Source organism: Rhinolophus ferrumequinum, chromosome X (assembly GCF_004115265.2).
Source record: "Rhinolophus ferrumequinum isolate MPI-CBG mRhiFer1 chromosome X, mRhiFer1_v1.p, whole genome shotgun sequence".
Lineage (NCBI taxonomy): Eukaryota > Metazoa > Chordata > Mammalia > Chiroptera > Rhinolophidae > Rhinolophus > Rhinolophus ferrumequinum.
This window is the reverse complement of record NC_046284.1, coordinates 115,457,460-115,481,153: the sequence shown is the minus strand read 5'-3', so window position 1 is coordinate 115,481,153 and position 23,694 is coordinate 115,457,460. Positions and strand designations below refer to the sequence as shown.

Sequence of the window (23,694 nt, the reverse complement as noted above, 5' to 3'; positions counted from 1 at the left end):
AGAAGTGTATTCATTCCTGATACTTGAACTAAAGAGAAAAGTCTTTCATGAGTCCTCAAAGGGAGGACATTTTACAAGATAATGAATAGCGATCCCCGCAAAATGCAGACCAATAGTTTCGTGGAGTTTTTTTATGTAGAGCCCACTACTATGCATACACCAGTGGCATCCTATCAAATCTACTTCAATTAGCAGTAACTTGGGATTTTATAAGCAAGGACATTCAACTACCTAAAAGATGAAAACAAGAATATGGGAGACTTTCTAGGCAGTTTCTGGGGGCCACAGATATATGCTAGATAACCAAATTTATATATAACTAGTTATTTTGAGATATTTCTTTGACTCTTATTTAACTACAAATTATTAAGCTCTGTGCACAGTGGATATGAAAATTAGTTACAAAGGTATTATTATATACTAGGATTTATCCCATAATAAATACTTAAGATAGTTAAGGATGCTTACTTTCAGTTTACTGGAGTTAAAGATGCTGCCGCTCACATGCTAGAAAAGACTCTATAGACTCATTTCTAGGACAACCCACCTTTCGGTAACTGATGGATTTAAGTGTGTGTGTGTGTGTGTGTGTGTGTGTGTGTGTGTGTACACCGAGGGTGCCAAAAATGTATACACATGACTTGTATTCATCTTTTGTTATCAGTATATATTATTACAATTTTAATCCAGTTTTTTCCTTTCTTAAAATGCGCATACATTTTTGGCACCGTGTGTGTGTATCTTTCACCCTACAGACCTTATAAAATGGCTGATCAGGATTAGTAAAACAGCATGTGACCATGGAATAACATGGACTGAAATGATCCATGTGAATAGTAACCCTAATAACCTAATTTCATGTTGCTGGGTTCAGTGCACTGAAACCAACCAGTTACGTTTATAAAGTCTCCCAGAAATTGGAGTCAGTGACCAACACTTGAATATAAACTAAGAAATTCTAATTCTAGATCCCTAAATAAGAGGAAAGAAGCTAGAAGTGAAATAGAAATAGCAGGCCAATATTACCAGATTTATTGTTATATAAAACACTAAAAAAATACATTTTATTGAAGCTGTTAGAGGTGTAGAAATTAGCTTTAAGAAGCAAATATACCAGAATTTACATACAAATGTATTATCATTCCAAGTAGTCAGTTTGTAAACTGTATACTTGTTTCAATAATTATTTAACAGATTTTTAGATTTTCTCTATGCGGATTGCTTTTGGATCCATTTTATAATGCCACGTTACCTTAGCCGCCTGAGTATCTAACTAGTTTGAGGTAACATGAATGACATTTAAGCTTCTGATTTCTTTAACTCAGTTTTAGGACTGATTATTAAAAGTGGCTTAATGAACAAATTGGTAGCTACATTTTGCCACGGGGATATGAAAGATAGTTTGGGGACTATAATCAATAATGTTGTAAAGATTTTGTAGGGTGTCAGATGGGTACTTGTCCTATTAGGGAGATGACTTCATGGACGGTGTAGATGCCTGACCACTGCACTGTACACCTGAAGCTGAAGCTGAATAATATTGAATGTCAACTATAATTATATGTATATATGGTCACAGGATGTGGAGTACAGCATGGGGAATAGAGTCAATGGTATTGTAACAGCTATATATGATGTCAGAGGGTAGAAAATTGGGGGAGGGGGCTTATCACTTTGTGAGGATTTTAAATGTCTAACTATTACATTGTTTTGTACACCTGAAACTAATTTAAAAAATGGCTTAATGACATAAAACGTTAATTCTTGAGAATATACATATTTATATAGTTGCTTATATTTTTAAGATGTTAATAATTGTTTCATTTGTCTTTAATAATTTATCACCTTAAACGTGGACATTCTTAAAGATTTCAATATATAATCTTTATTTTAGGACATGGATTTTGTACGCTTTATCATCAACTGCTTTAAGGTTTATTACCCTAAGTACCTCTGTAAGTAACTTACTTCTTTATAAAAATATAATATGTAGAAACTGTAGGTAATGCCTGAGAATTGTAGCGCTTTATATTATTATGGACTTTAATAGCTGAAACATTGTTTTCTGATGCAAAGCTTAAATGTGTTCATAGACATTTAAGTGCATTTTCTAGTAGGTACAGGGGGAAATTTTCATAAATAATCACTGTCATTTACAGTTAGTTTTAAGAGTTTAAGTTCTAAACTGTATATATGACATCCTGTAACATACACATACACATAGGGACTATCTCATTTTTACTAATCTTTCAATTGAGAAATTTCTTTAAAATAATATTATATGGAACTTCTTACATACAAGAAATAGATAAACAGTATTGATAAAGTGTACTCTGATAAGCAAACTCATAAAGTACACTGTGTTACTAATTGCTGTTTAACAATTGTCATTGAGAAAACACTTGACTGTCCTGCACTACACTTGAATGTAGCATTTGGAGTTTGTTTTTAATTGTGATTATTCCATTAATGACCTGAATGAAGAACTCCTAAATCTTACTCATTTTTTATTTATTGGATCTATGTGATGGTTTCCCCCTGGAGAAATGAAGTTGCCATCCCTCATAAACAGAGATATTTTTAACCTAAATGGGTTGAAAGTGAAAAGACAGAAAAGAAGCAACAGGGAAATCAGAAAATAAACTCAGGTCTGCCTGGGCACACCCCTGGCAAGTACCACAATTATGGTCTTTGGGGACTTGTGACTCAGGTGACACTGAAGCATAAAATCCCTAAATCATCTTACTTTGGCATGCTTTTGCATCATTATGAATGTGAAATGAGGAACAGACAAACAGCATTATGGATCGAGGCTCAGGGCCACTCCTAGCCGTTTGCTCTTATGTCTTCAGAGAGAGTATTCATGAACGTTTTTAGTTAAAGAGAATGTCTGGTTTGGGGACCTTGTAGGATCTGCTGTTCCTTCTGAATTCATCCACTGCCCCATATTATTAGCTTGTTTCTCCAATGTACAAACTGAAAATAAAATATCCACTTGTTTATCAAAATAGCTGATGGAGTTTAAGAAGAGTCATTTATAAATAGTATTATCATTATTACCTTATAAAACACATCCAAGATTTTTTGAGAAAACTATCAATAAATTCATGGCTCAAAGATGAATTGAAATACTATTCATTCCAATAACTAGAGATAATGTATATATTCTACCTACCTAATATAGTTTTGCAGACATTGAATTTTATAGAATCTTAAATTGATTATGCTTCAGAATCTGTCATGAAATACGATTATTTCTTAATAGTATTAAGTACCAGGGTACCTCTTTGCAGATACCATGTTTTTAACATGTACTTCACTATCCTACATTAATATAATCATTCTAGGAGGTTCTTTGCTCAGAGAAGAATGAAATTACATTTTAATTCTTCTGGAATGAAGACTAAATTAGATATCAAAAATCCCTTTTGTGGTTTCTGGTTCTTTCTCACAATTGTTAATAGGGCTGTTTAATATCTTCATCTAAGTATGCAAATAATACTTTTGTATACTTTGGAATTATTGGTTTCCTGGAGCTCATGATATTAAGAAAAGTAGAAACAATTTTTGTTTCTTCAAATATAATGACTTATTAAAATAGTGGTGACAACTGTGAGAATGGTTTAGCAATATAATCTCTAGAAAATTATATTAATAATTGAAACCATAAATTAGATGTTGAAATTATTTTAAAAGTCAGTGGACTCCAGCACTAATATGACATGGCACATCCAAAGATTCCACTTACCCACTTAACTGTTTTCTTCTGTACCTTTCTGCAAACAGCAAAAGCAATAAATAAACAAAAGGACAGGCTACTTAGCAAAGGACCGTGATTGTGCATTATTCATTTTCCAGAAGCCATCCTCGTGGAGGGGCCCCTCACCACAGTGAGAAGTTAGTTTAGTTCAAGCACCACTCATACTTCACTGACTTAGAACTGAGTCAGCCAGCTCACTTTTTAGTTACATTTAGATGACCATTGTTTTTAGGTCAGGTAAAAGTGATATTGCTATAGTGGTACTAAGTCACATTCAATGAATTTTTTTTTAATCTTTCAGCAAAAATAGTGATCTTTGATATGCCTTGGATAATGAACGGTGAGTATATTACTGATACTTTCTAAAACAAAATGTCTGATGTCCTTTTTTCTTTGCCAATTTAGCCATATTTCTATGGTTGTTTTAAAAAAAATGTTTATATTGAGCTTGGTGTATACGTACTCTTAAGAGGCTAGAGCTAAAACACTCAAAGGCTGTTCCAAAGCAAACTGGGCTAGCTTTCTGCCTCCAGGCCCTGGGGACACCCATTTGTCTTCTCTAAAAACAGCCTCAAGATGTTCAACCATTCAGACAAAACTATAGTCAGAAGCCTTACTTTGTCACCCACAGATGGGGTATTTCATACACAGGCCTTGGCTAAGTTTTCTTACGGGCTTCAGATATTGAGGAAGAAATTAGAATCAATCTGAAATTTATTCCAAATCTCTGAGTCACATAGCCTTTATGAGTCATGATACATTTTTTTATTAAAAAAAATTTGTTTTAACCATTGAAAACACTAGTAATAAAAAAATTTCTCACAAAAAAAGCCCAGGCCTAAATGGCTTGACTGGTAAATCTACCAAACATATAAAGAAGAATCAACACCAACCCTTCTCAAACTCTTTCAAAAAATAAAAGAAGAGGGAACACTTCCCAACTCATTTTATGAGGCATGTATCCCTAATAACAAACATCACAGGAAAAGAAAACTACAGACCAGTATTCCTTATGAATATAGATGGACCAACCTCAGTAAAGTACTAACAAACCGAATCTAGCAGCATATAAAAAGGATTATACACCATGACCAAGAGGGATTTATCTCAGGAATGCAAAGTCAGTTAACATATGAAAATCAATCAGTGCTATCGAACATATTAATAGGCTAAAGGAAAAAAACCACATGATCATCTCAATAGACACAGAAAAAGCATTTGACAAAATCCAGTACAGTCTCATGATAAAAGCTCTCAAGAAACTAGGAATCGTAGGTGCAAAGAGTGGAACAACTGTGAAGTTTGGGGGACCACAGTAGTCCACACAAGACTACCCTCACTTCTGACACCAACTGTAAGTTCAAGGGGTTCCCAGAACCACTCTCAGGTTCACTAGAGTGACACACAGAACTCACTGTAAGTTATTATACTCAGTTACGGTTTATTACAGGAAAGGATTCAGATTAAAATTAGCCAAGAGAAGAAAGACATAGTGCAGAATCCAGGAAAGTGCCAAATGTGAAGCAAGTTAATTCCCCAGCATGGACATGTGGTAGTACTCGTGGAGTACTGCCAACCAGGGAAGCTCGCGCATACTGTGGTGTTCAGAGTTTTTATTGGGGTTCCATTGCATAGGCCTGACTGACTTACCACATGGTTTATCTCCGTCTCCAGTCCCTCCAGAGGTCTGATACTGTGTGACGCAAAGCCCTCCCCAACTCATTGTTCCAGTGTGACCCAGGGCCCCCAAACAAAGACACTCCTATCGGGCGTGAAGATTACCTCCCAGAAACTGAGGGCAAAGGCCAGACCTTTCTTTGAGTAAAGGTTAATTCTTCACTACACAGAAGAGAACTTCCTCAGCCTGATGAAGGGCGTCTGTGAAAACCCGCAGCTAACATCATATTTAGTGGTGAACGAGTGAATGCCTTCTCTCTTAGATCAGGAACAAGACAAGTTTGTCTGCTTTCACCACTTATATTGCCAGGGCATTGAGGCAAGAAAAAGAAGGGGCATCCAGTCTGGAAAAGAAGTAATACTATCTATATTTGCAGGTGACATAATCTTCTATATGGAAAATTTTAAGGAATAGAAACACAAAAATAACCTATTAGAATTAATAAACAAGTTCAGCAAGGTGGCAGAGTACATAGTTAGAACACAAAATCAATAGTATTTCTATATACTAGCAATGAATAATCCATAAATGAAATTAAGAAAACAATTCCATTTATAATAGCATCACAAAGAATAAAGTACTTAGAAATAAAATTAATGTTTAAGACTTACACACTGAAAACTATAAAACACCACTGAAGGATATTCAAGACCTAGTTATACAGACATCTCTTATTCAAGGATTAGAAGACCTGATATTGTTAAGATAGCAGTACTTCCTGAATTGATCTAGATTCAGTGCAGCCCCTATAAAAATCCCAGCTGCCTTTTTTACAGAAATTGACAAGCTTGTCTTTAAATTGATATGGAAATGCAAGAGACCCAGAGTAGGAAAAATAATTTTGAAAAAGAACAACGCAATTGAAGGATTCATACTGCCACACTTCTTGATTTCTAAACTTACCACAGAGCTATAGTAATTAAGACACTGGTAGATATAAGCATAGACATATAGATGAATAAAATAGAATTGAGAGTACAAAAATAAGCCCTAACATTGATGGTTGATTTTTTGACAATGGTGCAAAGCCAATTCAATGGAGAAAGAATAGTCTTTTTAATAAATAGTACTAGAACTGAATATCCATCCACATTCAAAAGAATGAAGTTGGACCTCTACCTCCCATTATACACAAAATTTAACTCAAAATGGATCAGAGACCTAAATGTAAAACTATAAAATTCTTATAAGAACTCTTAGGAGTAAATCTTTGTGACCTTGGATTAGGAAGTGATTTCTTAGATATAACACCAAAAAAGTACAAGTGACAAAAGAAAATAAATACATTGGACTTCATTAAAATGTAAAAATTTTGTGCTCCAAAAGACACCATCAAAAAGTTGAAAAGACAGCTCTCAGAATGGAATAAAATATTTACAAGTCAATATTTACATCTGATAAGGGACTTATGTCGAGAATATATAAATAACTTTTACAATGCAACAATAAAAAGACACATGGCCCAATTAAAAAGGGCCAAAGAGTTGAATAGACATTTTTCCAAAGAAGATATGCAAATGGTCAATGAACACATAAAAAGATGTTCAACATCATTAGTCATTAGAGAAATTCAAGTCAAAACCAAATGAGATACTTCACACCAACTAGGATGGCTGTAATCAAAGAGACAGTAACAAGCGATGGTGAGGATGTGGAGAAATTGGGACCCTCATACATTGCTGGTGGGAATATAAAATGGTGCGGCCACAGTGGAAAACAGCCTGGCAGTTCCTCAAAAAGTTAAATATAAGAGTTACCATATGACCCAGCAATTCCACTCCTAAGTATATCCTAAAGAGAATTGAAAGCATATGTCTGCACAAAAACTTGTACACAAATGTTCACAGCAGCATTATTCATAATAGTGAAAAGTGGGAACAACCCCAATGTTCATCAGTTGATGAATGGATAAACAAATGTTATATGTCCATGAAAGGGAAAATGATTCCTCAATAAAAAGGAATCAAATACTGATACATGCTACATCATGGGTGAACCTTAAAAACACACTGAGTGAACAAAGCCAGTAGGGAAAAAAACACATTGTATGATTCCATTTATATGAAATGTCCTAAATAGGCAAATCCATAAAAACAAAGTCGATTAGTGTTTGCCGGGGAATGGAAGAGGATGCGGAGAGACTGCTAATGGATAAGGGTTTCTTTTTGGTGTGATGAAAATGTGGTGAAATTAGATAGTGGTGATGGTTGTGCAACTCTGTGAATGTACTAAAAACCATTGATGTGTATACTTTAAAAGGGTAAATTTTATGGTATGTAAATTACATGTCAATTAACCTGTTCTTAAAAAATCAGATTTCGCACTTCAGTTAATTCAAGTAGCATAACTTTAAATATGTCAACTCACACTTTCAAAATGGAAATTAATGAAAATGTAAATGTTATGTAAAAAAATTTAAGCATAATTAGCCAAAGTAAAAACGTAATTTTCTGAACTACTATTTAATGTTTATTGTGCTGTTGTATTTCCTGATTTTTTTATTGACGCTTTTGCAAATGTAATGCAGGATTCCTCTTTTCATTTCTTTAAAATGTGCTTAGAATGTCACGATGGAAATGAGATTTTTAAAATTAAGTCTAAATCAGAATGGCATGACAGAACAGATTGTAATTACTAAACAGCTGGGTGTGACAAGAATTTATACCTGCAGACTCTGTAAATTCCTTACAGTTGCATAAACTGCAGGGCTTGGGACAAAGGCAGAGAAGTTCAGGGTTAGGGTGGAAGAGGTCTGGGTCTAGCTCACACCCATAATGAGGAGAGCTACTTCTTTCTCTTCCTGACTTCCCATTTGAGGCTGTTTTTCAGATTGGGGGTTTATCAGAAGCGTACGGCAAATGACTCTCCCCATACTATTGTGCAGTTATTCCCCAAATTACATTGCTGTATGATTCAGTGTCTGGAAATCTTAGTAGTTGGGATCATTGATGGATTTGTGCAGAGGCCAGAACCCTGATAAGTTTATTAGAGAATATCAGGGTAATTTAATCTTCCTGAATCTTCATGGAACATTTGAAATCCATCAGGGACAGTCACAGTGTAAATGCCTACAGGAATTAGAGACTATTAAGTATCATGCCATGGAAAGATACATATAAACAGATTTTAGCCCAAACTAATTCCAGAAGACCTGCTTTAGCAGATACAGTAAATTAATTGAGAAAGAGAATGAAAAGAATTTAATGAAGTGACTGTTTTTTCTTCAGCTGCTTTCAAAATTGTGAAATCCTGGCTTGGTCCAGAAGCAGTGAGTTTGTTGAAGTTTACAAGTAAAAATGAAGTCCAAGACTATGTCAGTGTAGAATACCTGCCTCCCCACATGGGTGGAACTGTAAGTATAGTACTGGAAATTCGTTTCTAAAATAAAACTGTCACAGCACTGGGCTATATTCTTTCCTCAAGGAAAAAGGAAAATCAATGTCATAACATCCAAAGAAACATCACGGATACCCCAAAGTAGAAAGCAGTGTTACAGACATTTGTAAAATTTTCAAGTTGTTCCCGTGCTACTTTTAAATGGTTTTAAACTGGAAAGTATTCAGCAAAATAGCATTTAGTATTCAGAAATAAGTATTCAGTAAAAAGTCTCTCTACTGCTATCCCAACCACCCTGTCCTCCTCCCCAGTTTCATTTCTTACATTTATTTCCAGGGATCTCGATTGCCTATGTAAGCAACTGTATTATATATGTAGTATATGTATAAGCAAATGTAGTATATGTGTAATTCTTCCTCCTTCCGATCTCTTTTAAATAAGTAGTACATTTATACACTATTGAGCATCCTGCTTTTTTCTTCACAATATATCTTAGAGATCATTCCTAATCAATGTGACAACCAACTTACTCTTTATTTATAGCTGCATAGTATTACAGTGTCTAGAGATGAACCATACATTATTTAATAACCATAAGGTAATTATTTGGATGTGTCTTTACTTTGCTTCCAATTGTTTACTGTTGAACAATCTTTTTAATTTAAAAGATAATATATACTATCGAGATTTTTTGGAAATCATTTTACTACTTACAAGTAAGAGACCAGGATTAGTAGGTATGTGTTAAATTCTTAATACTGTTTAACAATAAAACATATTGATAATGACTTTTTTAATAAACTGTGAGACCTATGGAATTGGTATGCTTTGGGTTAACTTGATTGATAACATTTCTATTACTTGATTTTTATAATCTACTTTGTATACTGCCTTTCTGGCATAATTGTATTCAACCAGAACCAAGGGGATAGCAAGATGAAAAGTTTTGGTATGCCCTTTTGTTTGTTTTCTTTAATTAAAAAAATTTGAACTAATATTTTTAAACTTTGCTGCTTTCCTATTCTGAGACTTATTTCACATTTTAACCTAGAAAAACAGAGTATGGTTCATTTCAAGTACTACCCTTAGTTAAAATAGTGATTTGATGCATTTGTCATTTTTTTATAGTTTGCCCATAGAATTGTTGTATCTTAAAATTAATAGTACTTAGTAAAATTTACTTTTTTTAGGGGTAGAAAAGGTTATTTTATTGCCCTTCTTTGTTGTTAGTGGTATATTTCTTCAGGATTATAGTCAAATTGTAGTTAGGACTGATATTTTCTAACATAATTTTTTGTTTTCAAAAAATAATAAACACATGATATTTTTAGAAACAGCAAACAATACTAAAGACTGAAAAATATAAGAGTACAGTGAAAAGTACATGTCCCTCCCAAGGTCACTGCCCATTGCTACTCCCCAGAGGCAGTCACTGTTTCCAAGTTTTCTCTCCTTCCGGAGATATTCTATCCAGTGATTTTTTACATAATGGTCACATATCACACATGTTGTGGGGCTTTTTTCACATCATTTATTTTTAGGTTATACCATATTGATTCATAGAGGTCTGTGATTCTTTAAACTATTGCAGAATATTCCATTGTGTCGATATAACATAACTTATTTAATCAGTTCTCTTTTGAAGGTACCTTATTTTCTAATCTTTTTCCCATTACTAATAATGCTGCAATGACTATCCTTGTAAATAACTCTTGGCACACACGTGCAGCAGTATATGTAGAAGGTAAACTCCTAGAAATAAAATCATTAAGTCAGTGGGTATATTTAGTTTTTAATTTTAATAGTTGTTGCCAATTTCCCTCTAAAGAGATTCTCCCCATTTATCAATGATGTGTGAGAACGCTTGAACCACATTCTCGCCAACACCAAATACCGTGTTTCTCCGAAAATAAGGCCAGGTCTTATATTAATTTTTGCTTCAAAAGACACATTAGGGCTTATGTTCAGGGGATGTCATCTTGAAAAATCATGCCAGGGCTTATTTTCCACTTAGGTCTTATTTTCGGGGAAACACGGTAGTCTCATTTTTGCCAGTCTCAGGTGAAAAATATTTTATTACAGTTTTAATTTGCATTTCTTTTATTGTAAGTGATGTTGGGCATATTTTAATGATTTAAAAGGCAGTCTTCATTCTTTTGAACTACATTCTATGAACTACATCATTCCTTTATTCCTTGTTCTGTTGGGTTATTATTTTCTTGACGATTTGTATATACTGTGTTTCCCCGAAAATAAGACCTAGCCGGACAATCAGCTCTAATGCGTCTTTTGGAGCAAAAATTAATATAAGACCCGGTCTTATTTTCCTATAAGACCGGGTCTTATATAAAACCAGGTATATAATATAATATAATATAACATAACATAACATAATATAATACCGGGTCTTATATGAGACGGGGTCTTACATGAATTTTTGCTCCAAAAGACGCAATACAGTTGATTGTCCAGCTAGGTCTTATTTTCGGGGAAACACGGTATTAACAAAAGCTGTCTTTTGTTTCTGATATGTGTGGTGCATATTTTTCCAGTTGTGGCCTTTTTCTTAAAAAACAAATTTCATTTTAGTGTGCTCAATTTTTAATCAGTATTTGTATGCCTTCTAGGTTTTGTGCTATACTTAGAAAGGCTACCTCTACTTAGGGTTTTTTTTAATCCTCCCATGTGTTGTTCTGAAGCTTACATGGTTTTTAAAAAATAAACACACACATGCATACATACACAGACACTTGCACACATAGTTAAAGCTTTCACCCATCTGAAATTCTTTTGGTGTAAAGAGTGAGCTAAAGATCCAAATTGGTTGTTTTACAGATGGCTGGCCAGTTGTCCCATACCACTTACTACTCTTTCCCTTTCTGGTTTTAAATTTCACTACAGTTTGTTTTCTTGGCTACAGTAATGGATTTTAACTTTACTAAAAGAATTATTTTTCTATCCACTTCTTAGCAGACTGATCCAAAATTATTTTATTTTAGGATCCTTTCAAGTATACCTATCCACCACTAGTAGATGACGACTTCCAGACACCACTGTGTGAAAATGGTCCTATTGCCAGTGAGGATGAAGCTTCAAGTAAGGAAGACATAGAAAGTGATGGCAAAGAAACCTTGGAAACAGTTTCTAATGACGAACAAACGGCTCTTCTGAAAAAGGTAATTCTAAAAATAAAATTGAGTCAAAAGCTATGGCCTAGCCCCAATTCTACTATTAGCTCGCTATGTGATTGTGTGTAATCCACTTAGAAATTTCTGTCCTTCTCATCTTTGTATGTAAAAAAGAAAGAAGAAGGAGGGGATGGGCCAATTCCACACTGTTGTATAAAAATTGGTAAAATGCACCTGGAAGGAACTGTAGCTATTTTTTATTTGTCTGAAATAAAAGTAATTGAAAACTTTACTTTCATCTGCTTCCTCTATTTCATATTTTAAAAAGCACTTTGTTGTCATCTTGCTATCCGTAATCAGGGGCTTAATAGATAAATACATTATAGTTTAGAACAAATTTAAAGAGTCTTAAGGGAAGGACCATGTTGTATTTTCTAGTGATATTTGTAGTAGGCACTCAACTATATGTTAATGTAATGCTAATATATACTAAATATACAATGCAGATATAATAAACCTATGTTAAAGATTGTAATTTGGATTGAATCAATATAATGTTTACTTTTGGATCTAATGACCTACCCAACTGTCAGTATGAAACTAAATTTCTTTTTTCTTCATATATATTTTTTTGTCTTTAGATTAACCTAACCGAAGCTGTTTCCAAAGCAGAAGAAAATGAAAAGATTGATTCCAAGATGAAAGGTTTCAAGAAACCATTGAGTGTATTTAAGGGGCCCTTATTACACATCAGGTAATAGTGGAAGATTTTATTAGCTATGCTTTTATAACATATTTTGATCATCTTGAGGGATCTGCAAAGTAAGAAAACTTCTATAGTATTTTTGAAACTGTGGAAATACAAAATTATGGGTTATGTGAAGACTCACCTTGGTTTCCAGACATAGTGGATATTTTTAGCTATCTTTTTGTTATTCTGTTGAGTGTGTTTAAAAGGCCCTCATTATCACAACAGATAATAAAATTGAATATTCATATATTAACAGTAAATCTTAATGACATGCATTTTTCTCATTACACTGATACTGTTAGACTTGCACAAATTCAGAGGTGCTAGAAACAACATTGAAATGTAGGCATTTATCAATTTGACCTTCCAAAAGCTGAAGCTGAACCAGAAAAATAGGTTTTTTACTAAAGCCAAATTTCAGCCCATCTCTATTTTTATTTCTAGGTTATGCAACCCAAAAGATTCAGGATTGTTTCTTTATCATTATATAAAGACCTCTTTCTCACTAATGATGCTTTTGGTTGGTAAATATTTAGCCATACATTAATATTGCTATACCATCTTTCTTTAGTGATGACCTGATATGTCATTTTTCTATCCCTTTACTTGAAATCTTTCTATGTAACTGTTTTAGTATATGTCTGTTATAAGCATTACAGCCAGAGTTTTTAAAACTGGAATCTGAGATTAACTAACGAGATGAGTTTGTTTACATATATTTTGATTACCATTATATCAAGACTTGTTGTGTCTGCGTGACAGAGAGAAATACATGCACATTATGTTGTTTTCCATGGTTTTTCTTTGCTATTTTCCCTCTTTGGAGTTTCTTTCCCATTTTCTCCTCTATTGGTTTGGAAGTTACACACTGTTTTTTTCACTGGAGGCCTGTCCAAACCGTGGGTCCTGGCTTATAAATGTCGAGGTATGGCCAGAAGAGCTAGCTAGGGAGAAAGCCAAAGTAGAACTAAGGGCTCTGCCATTCCCTGCCTCCGCCCCAGGAAAGTCACAGCACTTCTGCACACGCCCAAGGACCCAACCTATGACCCACAGAGCTTCTCGCAGTTTTTCTGCTGGTTACTAAGAGCAGTTCTGGGATCCAAAACCTGCCTGTCTTTTCTGTGGCATATTTCAGATTGAGTCCTAAAAGGAAGCCAGCAACCGTGCTCATTTACCATCTTGTCCAAAGCTGGGCAAAGCCCTCTTGGGAGAACACTTCCTTAAAAATGTGTGCTCTCTAGATTAATAAACATCTCTCACAGGAAGACATTCCTGGTAGAACATGAATCTATTTAAAGATATATCTCAAAGTCAAGGTCTAGCTGAACAGTATATATTTTTATCTAAAACAAAAACACGATCCTTCCCATTGTTTGGAGGCACCTGATACAATTTGGCTAATGTAATTAAACTACACAAACTTTGCTGGAATCTTTTTGTTTTCATTTTAGGTCACGGGCATTACAATGGCCAAGAATAGTAAATTTGCATTTGGGGGCTCACTGATTTTACTGTTTGACAAGTTCTTCCTGCAGTTCCCAGCCCAGATTTTATTTCTGTGTTTATTTTTCTTCTTCCCTATTACATAGAAAACAAGCCTTCATATAGTAAGAAATTATTCTACTACTTGAATACATCCCTAATGATCATTCTTTTTAAGGTATGATCTTCTCTGCTGGTGTATAAAAATATGCCCCATTCTAATCTGTGATTAGGTGAAGTTGAAGCAGCGACTCCATCTTTACTTTGATTATTATCTGTAACCTTCCCAAGAGTTTAAGAAAATGCACTTTGAGGTGGTGCTGATTATAGGACTAATTCAGAATCTTCCTAGTTCGCTCTCTGTTCCTTCTGCTTTTGATCTTGGGGAAACCTTAGGACTTTTTAAATAGCATACATTGAATCAGTAAGATTAAAATACAAAATATATTGGGTAATTATTTTGTAATCTTGTCTTTTTGATGAAATCTCTGTACAAACAAGCATAAAATACTAACCAAATGTTTTTCTTCAAGCTAATGATTACATTGTCATTTATTCTGAGTAATACAAATGCCTTATGTTTTTATCATCACTTAGCCCAGCAGAAGAACTATATTTTGGAAGTACGGAATCTGGAGAGAAGAAAGCTTTAATTGTGTTGACAAATGTAACTAAAAACATAGTGGCATTTAAGGTAAATTTCTGAAAGAGAATAAATTATGTGTGAAAATTTGACATGGCAGTGATTTTAGACACATTTTAATTAAAAGATTGATAATTTTGAACATGCACAATGTTTTTATTTATGATATTTTTAAGTATGCTATACTACCTTCTGGCTTTAACCATGTGGTACAAAATTTTTCCTGGGTTCTGTATTTCAGTCTTTTATTTGCAGTAATAGGCTAATGCCCAAATTGAACCCAGAATTTAACATTTGTTGTAAATAAAAATCCCAAGGATAATCACTCTTCATCATATGAATAATTCATAATAACAGTGAAAAATAAAACTGTAAAATCAAATGTGCATTTCCCCCAGTGTAGTATATTTAGGAATGTAGTTTATACTGGATACTAACCTGATACTGAGCATTAAGTGTAACAAGACTGAGTTGTAGGTATTACTTCCTTAAATCATATATTTAAATTTAACCACTAGAATGTGTGGATGTCCTTTGATTACCTAATCTTTCTATCATTTCTGAACACTATTGTAACATGTGTTGTAATGTGCATTCACTTCTTTGAATGTGTATTAAATTCACATGATTAGCAGACAGGATAAATATTTAACAGCTGGAGTAATTTTTGTATTTAAGATGAAGGCTAAGTGAAAATTGGACTTAAAAAATGAGTGAATTTTTTTTAATACTCGAGATGCTTTTTTCCTATTGGTGGCTAAAGATACATTCTATGCATAACCACAAAGCTTATTTTGTAAATTTTGGTTATTAATTAACTGCTGATTTTGTTAGAAGTCCTTTTTAAGCCATTTCCCAAATAAAAGCAGAAAGATTATTATGTGACTACTTTGTTTATAAACAGGTGAGAACAACTGCTCCAGAAAAATACCGAGTCAAGCCCAGTAACAGCAGCTGTGACCCTGGCGCATCAGTTGATATAGTCGTGTCTCCCCACGGGGGTAGGTTGTCCCATGATGGCCATGGTGGGGTGTGCTGGGGCGGGGGAACCTGGGGCTGGGCCATGAGTCAGCAGAACTGGACTAGAATCTATACATATAGTGTCAGCAAGTCACCTCACTGCACTGTAGGTGTCTGCTTTCCCACGTGTAAAATGAGATGGGCAAATGGGTCTCTAAAGTCCTTCCCAGCATTACAAAAATTTTCACTGTTTTTAATGAGTAAAATTGTTTAAACTGATGCCAGTTGAAAAAGCAGTCCTCATTTTTAGAAGGACTTTTTCCTTTTTATGGTAGTTTCATATTCTTGTTTTTCCTTAACGTTTTTCCCCCCAGAATAATGCCTTAAACCACATCTCTAACCCTTTATAAAGATTTCTGTTTATATATTAAGCTGCTCTTTTGAAATGCAGGTTTAACCGTCTCTGCCCAAGACCGTTTTCTGATAATGGCAGCTGAAATGGAACAGTCACCTGGCACAGGCCCAGCAGAATTAACTCAGTTCTGGAAAGAAGTTCTCAGAAACAAAGTGGTGGAGCACAGGTATGCTTTTTACTCAAAGGCATTCCAGTGTGGTGGGCAGGATCAGAAAGAGAAACGTGCCTACATGGCAGGCATACCTTCCTTCTAGAGTTTGGCAGACATTGAGGCATCTAGTGTGGGTCCTGAGTTTTGCAAGGGTATGGGGTGCCCAAGTGAATGAGACCTGCGGTTTCTCAAGATGGTTGCTAATAGCAGACGCCTGCTTATAGGCCAATGCAAGAGTCTGGATGTGTCAAAACACAGATCTTGTCTGGTAACTGCAGTATAATCACGGGTGAGAAGAATACCCCTTAGAGTCAATCAAGGTCCCTGTGATTGACCAGTGGTCCCTGAATGACCACTGATCTTTTTAACTCTTCTCTGAATTTGGTAGATATCTTCTGAAAGTGGAGGTAAAAAGAGCCTTGTAATTTCATCTTGCTAAGGAAGTCCGTAAGGCTCGCCGCCATACTCCTTCGTGTCCTCCTTTCAATTTGGTCTTTCCGAAGATACCAATAAGAACTTTGTAGGATGAGAACTCTTTAAATTTGTTTTTCAAACATAGAAGGTTTTCCATTTCAAAGGACCTATCATCTGGCCATTGACAAGTAGGATCTTATATTAATCTCAATCGTGACTCAGGCCAATAAGACTTTTTATAGCTTAACCATGGACGCAAGAGACATCCTATAAAAGGGTTTTAAAAAAACGCAGTCCTCACAAAGTCAGAACATTCACTCCCAGTGGTAGCATAAGAAAGCAAAACCTTCATTATCTCAGGCAGTAAGAATGGTGTAGTGCAAACATGTCTCAGGTTTCCCACAAGAACGTGAGATGCCTCCAGTCACAGACCCGCTCATCTGTGACACCAGACTCATGCCACTGGAAAGGGACAATGAAGGTTAAGACAACAAAGGCCCACTATAGACCGGGACCCCTTCTGACAAACTCCCATGGGTGCTGTCACAGTCAAAGAGAATGCTGCTTGTCACTTAGTGTCTCAGACTGGGCACAGGCAGACTCCAGCTGACAGCGACCAGAGGGAATCTTCTCACTGGTCACAAAGCCACGCTCTCAAGATAGATCAAGATATAATGAAAAACTCATTTGGGCCTATGAGTCTCCTCCTTGTGACAAGTGACACAAAAGAGACAAAAGAAAATAGTGACCATCTCTGAGAGAAAAAAGGATCAATAGAAAACAAGACTACTCATAACAAAAATCTCTACCAAAGTCGCTACACCCAAGGAAGTAGTTCCCACAATTATTTCTCCTTCTAATCTAAATTTGGAAAGGAAGGGACAGGATGAAAATTTTTCCCTTCCCCTCTTAGCCTAGCACTACAATGAGATTCAGGAGAGCTGACGTTGGTGAGAATTCTTATCCTTCGCCTGCTTCTGCCAGTTTTCCAGGAGCCAATCTGCAGGCCCCCAAGCAAGTATGGTATCTTAACAGGTCCAATAGTAAGTCACCAGACTGTAGGGCAGGAAAAATAATTTTCCTTTACTCTCCTAGGTTCTTAGCTGAGACTCCCCCACCCCAAATCAAAGACAGAGTAACAGGAGAAAAACATGAGATTAATAACGTGGGTATCTCTTATATACATGGGAAAGACCCAGGGAAACCTAGTAACTCCTTGAAATGGCCCAAGCCACCACCTTCCATACCATCTCCAGCTAAAGCCCAAAGCAGATGTGTGGGTGGAGGGGGGAGCGATTTGGGGGGCGTTATCAGGCAAAGCTCAGTAAACCAGGGTCAGGCGGTATGCAGATTTAAGTCCTCGCCTTCTCCAGTGATGAGTTTCTAGAGATTTATTCATCCTCCTCTTCCTGGTACAGAGAAGGAGACACCTTACAAATGGAGAGTTCCCTTATAAATGTAACTTTCTTACAAAAGGGTGACTTCTACTCAGTTTTCAAAGCTTTTCCAGTGTCTGCTGTTTCTCAAAAAATAACCAGCTCAAGATAATCCCTATGCCAAAGCGGCATATTTTGGGGGTGGCAGATTCTGTCCCCTTCAAAGATAAATATACACTGAACTGCTACCTTAGGTGTATCTGGGGAGAAGAATGAGTACTTTCACCTGTGTTACATATACTTGTGTTTTTCTCATTTTATTTTTTACTTTTATAAAAAATTATTAATAATTTTAAGAAGTTATTTTTCCTTTGGATTTTCATAGGTTAAGATGCCATATTGTTGAGAGCAGTAAACCAACCACTCTTACGTTAAAAGACAGTGCTTTTAACATGTCAGATAAAACGAGTGAAGATATGTGTCTACAAGTAAGTGTTCGTTCTTCCTAAAACAAAATTGTTACTGCTAATTAACATTAGAAATTTATTTTTTTCCCACTGACATAAGGAGAACCTTTGGCATAGACACGACAGAAATGCTCTCTTCTTTGTGAAGGGAAGCCAAATCAGAAATGGTAAGCAGCGAGTTACTTCTGGAGATCTACTAATTTTTTAAAAGCTCTGGACATTTTGATTTGAATTAGGGACCATATAGCAAAGTGCATGGTGCTTTGGGGAGTAATCAAAGAATTTGATCTCACTGAACGTTACCACATAGTGCATTTAAATTTGAAAAAGATGGGGGGAGGGGCTCTCTTTCTAAGTAGCTGGTTTCCAAACTTCCAGGAATTGATTGCTTTGCTCCTTTCTCAGCTAGAAAATTAGACCTTTTCAAAACGAGAGTAAGCAGGTACAAGTCTGTTCACCAAACAAATCTAATTCCTCATTGCATTTCCAGCTCCCAGCCTTTCAGAGTAGATGGACCACATCCTGTAAATGTTTGGATTTCTAATATTCCTGTTTGTCATTCACATGATTAATATACTGTTTTACTGATACAAATCTTTCATCCTTTTTTCCCTCTTTAGCTCAATCGTTTACTAGAAAGCAATAAAAAGCTTGAAGACCAAGTTCAGCGTTGTATCTGGTTCCAGCAGCTGCTGCTTTCCTTAACAGTGCTCTCGCTTGCTTTTGTCATCTCTTTGTTCTGTTTGTTGTTCAATTAAAGAAGTGCTCCTCAGTAGGAAACATGGCTCTTTTGTCCATTAGCTGGAAAAAGTAAGATCCAGAACGTCTCCACCATGCTACTAACAGTGTGACCCATCTGTGCTTCCTAAAAGGACATGTGCAGCACAGAGGGGAACAGATACAAGTCTTGAAAATAAACTTAGAATAAGGAAACACTGAAGAAATGGATGATAAGAGCGTATAATTAGTTATTAATGCAAGGAAAGACATATCCGTTGTGTAAATTAAGTTTAGATGTAACTTATTTTTTTCCTTTTGATTTGAATACTTTTAAAGCTTAAGTTTTATCATGTACATATATGAGCTGAACTGAAAAGTATAACATGCTTTGTTGCAGCCAAAAAACGTAATCTGCTTTTTTATGACATAATTATTATAGCTGAGCCAACTTACTAGCTTTTCTATGTGTATATAGAACATGTATATTGGAAAAAAACATACAGAGTAATTTCTGTAATCATGACTTTGTAATTTTGAGAATTACTTCCAGACGCTAGTCAATATTCTTTTGGAATGTAAAACTATTTAATGCCAAACCACCTTTTGCCTTTGTTTCTTATCAGTCCTCCCTTGCCTTTTATTAATCTCAGACTTTTTTATGAACACTCTCATTTAGGTAGAATTTGGAAAACTGAGTTTGGTTGGATTTTCCTTAAATTCTGTTAGTGATGTCCAGAGGGAATCTCTCTTCAGTCCCACTTTCCAGTCTTTCTTATGCAGTTTCATGTTGCTTGCTATGGCTGGACCCCGACCTGAGCCTTTTGCTTCATTTATTATAAAGGCTTGATCCTCTACACCCCCTTTTCTAAATGAAACGAGTTATACAAAATTTTTTGAAACGTTTGTTTTTGAGATGCATAGCAGTATAATTCATTTATATTTCAGTTCCTTCTTAAAATCAGCCATAAAAGGGGAACTTGAGAAAAGATTATAAGGATGAAAAAAAGAAAAAACGAAACTCAAGTGTCAGTTCTTCGGTTAAGAGTGAAAAACAAACTCGTGACCAAGTATATAAAACCTTCAGACCAGGGCTAAGGGACATGCCTGATACTCTGCTTTTGTCACAGTAATACCAAGGACGGTTCCTAAATTCCTAAAAAAAAAACATCTTGCACAGGAGCAGAGTCTAATGAAATTAGTTTGTTCTCCTCATTAATATGTCCAGTTCAGTCCATGTTAGTTCATGTGTAAATCTATTTTATATGAAAGAAAGCATAGTCTGCCTGTAAAATAAGTTGTGAGTTTTGATTAAGCCACGTTTGGAGATTTATTATTATTATTGTTGTTGTTGTTGTTGTTGTTGTTATTCTGAGGTGTAGTGTTGGCAGCTTTCATCTGGAGAAGTTGATGGTTCCAAAATAGAGTTATGAAGAACAATATAATAAAGTTCCTTCAAAACTGGCCTAGGATATCAAACCTTAAAAGGACACTGGTCTGATACGTTGTCTTAATTTGGGTTTTTCTGTTTCAGTTTGCCAACTCCAGACGTGCAAGTGACGGCAGTCCACCCTAAGTACTATCCCTAGTATCTCCCTGTGTGTGTGCACAGCGGTTTCCCCTTACATGTTAGATTCGTGCCTTTAATACAATCTAATCCCAAAGTGTATGTTTTATGTTCCTCGGCAAATAAATGAGGAAATAATTAGTCAAAATTGGAAATGTATTGTCCTAACAGTGTCCCTTTAATGTTTTATATGAAAATTACGTTGATTCACTAAAATGCTCTGCCCTGATGTTTGGCCAGTTGAATTTAATAACATATCTTGTTAATGTTTGTGTGTCTATTTAATGTCACTAATTAATGAAAATTAACTATAAAATCAAAGCATCTAAACTTTGGTACTTGTCTTGATTAATCACATATATTTACATTTGATTTTATTCTGTCTTGATTTTATTTAATCACGTTTGATTATTTTTGGTACTCTAAAATTAATAATTTTATTTTGAATCATGTCATTACCTGTTTGTGACAGATTACCAAGAATCAATATTTAGATTTCAATTGTTTTCACTTGAAGATGGAAATTAATAGATTATGCATGAAAACATTAATGGAATGTCATTAGTTTGATCTGCAAGCAGCCTAAAAATGCAATTGCTGATAAACCTAGCCTCAAATTTCATAAGAATACCATAACTTTTTATATCTTGCCACTAACTTTGACTGGATTTAATAGCACTTTATTGTACAATTGCAAAAAAATATATTCCTAGAATTGTTGCCAGTGTAATTTCTCTAATGTTCTGGTGCTTTTCATATATTTTCAGTATTTTTATTACTATATTGGTATTTTCTTTGTATAAATTGATCAAAAGAACATGTTTTCTATTTTAATATGTTTTAGAAAAATAATTACATTTATGAAATAAATATCATTAGGAAAAATCTCTGGTCTCTAATTGCTAAAGCATATTAAAGTCAATGCTCAGACTCACTCTGACCTTTTAAAGATCACATTAATTTCTTTTAGACCTGCTTTGCATTTTTATAAGGACAGCCCTGCAAGCTTCCAGAAGCGGTGGTGTTATCAGGTGACCTCTCCTTAGTGTCCCTTTTCTCCTCACCCCTAGTCAGGGTCTGGCTGCTCTTCAGCAGAGCTGTTTTCCTCCGACTTAGCATTGGACTCACTGTCATGGTTGGGAGCTCCATCGTGAAATCTAATTGCCAGAACTACCCCACGTCCCCCCAAATTCATACCCACACACCTTCCTGCCTGACAAGTCCTACCTAGCTGCTGGGCGGACGGAAGGCAGTCCCCGCGAGTAGGCGCTGGAGCATGGGCATCAGCGTTGTTAGGAAGGGGCGGCCAGAGGGAAGAGGCCCTGGGGATTACTGGTGTGGTCCCCTTGCCACTAGAAGACACGACACCCAAATGGCAGCTACTGCTCCGTAAAAATAGAACGAATAGGACAGGTCCATCTTCTAAACTGAAAAAGAAGTAAGAGACACACACCCAAAGAGAAAATCCAAATAGAGCTACAAAGACAGAGGGTAATGTACCAAGAAGCACCACACCTGCCCGGACTGGGAGCATGTATGTGGTCTCCTTTCCTAAAAGACACACTTTTCTAGGAAACAACAGCTGTGGGGAAAGCTCCAAGTAGGAGAGCACGTTACTTTACAACAGTCTTCATCTCGTTCTCCCCTACATGTTCACCAGCAACTCGAGGTGTCCTGATGTCAGAACTTGGGCCGCAGAGGCACAGGGCCGCCCTTCTCTCCCTGGTCCAAGAGGACACTGGAAATCCCATTTGTTCTGGCTGAAGCAATGGTGGTTAGGAGCAAGGGCTCCGAAGTAAGACTGCCTGCCACTTGCTCCCTATGTGACTTGGGCATGTTAGTTGAGCTATTTCAGCCTCAGTTTCCTCACCCTATGTGAGTCTGACAGTCACAGTAGTACTTTGCAGGACTGATGGGAGACTGAAAGGAAATAATGCATTTAACGCAGCCCTGGAGAGGCTGGCCCTGCTTTACTCCACTGCCTTCCATCCCAGCTCCCGGGAACTTTTCCCACTTGAGTTGGTCTTCCTGAATAGCCCACCTCATTCAAAGACGAACATCAGTTCTGCAAACTTCTCCCTGCATTTTACTTGTACCCTTGCCTTCTTGGCACCTCACTCTTCATTCTGCTGCCCAGGTCAAGGGACACACCTGCAAGGCCAGTGATGCTCAGTGGCCTTGACTCTCCTGTGAAGGAGTATCCCTTCCAGACTGAGGAAGACATTGTCAGATGTTTTCCTCCACCATCGCACCCACAGCCTCTTCAAAACACCACACCCACAGAACTGGTCTTGCAGTATTCCACCTGCAATCGTTTCCCCTCAAATTTGTAACAATTCAATAAAGATATCACATAGGACTTTTGGCATCTTCATAAAAATGTTACCCTAACATTGAATAGAATTACCTCCCTGTAATGTATAAAGTTTGTCTTCCCTTCTCTACCCCACACATCATGTCCACTGTCATGCAAAGTAAGACATGTTGAAGTATTTGGGACAATTGGTTCAACTGGCAAGAATACAGAAGAGCATCTCCCTGACCCATAGGGGCAAGACATGTGCACACTTCCATGTCTTTCTAGAGGGACAGTTTGAGTGGTCCTTGAAGTTACAAGTGCATGCTCCTTTGTCCTGAACAGTCTGGGAATACATCATACAAGTTTGGACAATTAAGTTCACGAACTTGTTGCAATGATGTTCCTAACCTTTTTTGATATCACAGGAATTATTCATTAAGAATTTGTACCAACTGGACAAACAGTTAACTGAGTTTACTGTTTGGAAGTGCTGAAAAGCCTGCGTGAAAAAGTTAGACAACCTGAACTTCTCGCCAACAATTCATGGCTC

The 23,694-nt window shown here is 36.0% G+C and overlaps 1 protein-coding gene across 2 annotated transcripts in view; it reads left to right on the top strand.

Moving 5' to 3' along the window:
• Positions 1-21,669, top strand: part of MOSPD2 (motile sperm domain containing 2) — a 44,078-nt gene extending 22,409 nt beyond the window's left edge. The window contains exons 6-15 of one of the 2 annotated variants that reach the window (XM_033115732.1): positions 1,895-1,955; positions 4,062-4,100; positions 8,666-8,790; positions 11,774-11,950; positions 12,544-12,656; positions 14,733-14,829; positions 15,683-15,779; positions 16,190-16,319; positions 18,480-18,582; positions 19,182-21,669. In XM_033115732.1, coding sequence (XP_032971623.1) covers positions 1,895-1,955; positions 4,062-4,100; positions 8,666-8,790; positions 11,774-11,950; positions 12,544-12,656; positions 14,733-14,829; positions 15,683-15,779; positions 16,190-16,319; positions 18,480-18,582; positions 19,182-19,319 — 1,080 coding nt within the window. In that variant the 3' untranslated portion in view covers positions 19,320-21,669. The remainder of the gene's footprint in view (positions 1-1,894; positions 1,956-4,061; positions 4,101-8,665; positions 8,791-11,773; positions 11,951-12,543; positions 12,657-14,732; positions 14,830-15,682; positions 15,780-16,189; positions 16,320-18,479; positions 18,583-19,181) is intronic. The other variant, XM_033115742.1, reaches the window with a different exon arrangement.
• The last annotated feature ends 2,025 nt before the right edge of the window (positions 21,670-23,694 follow it).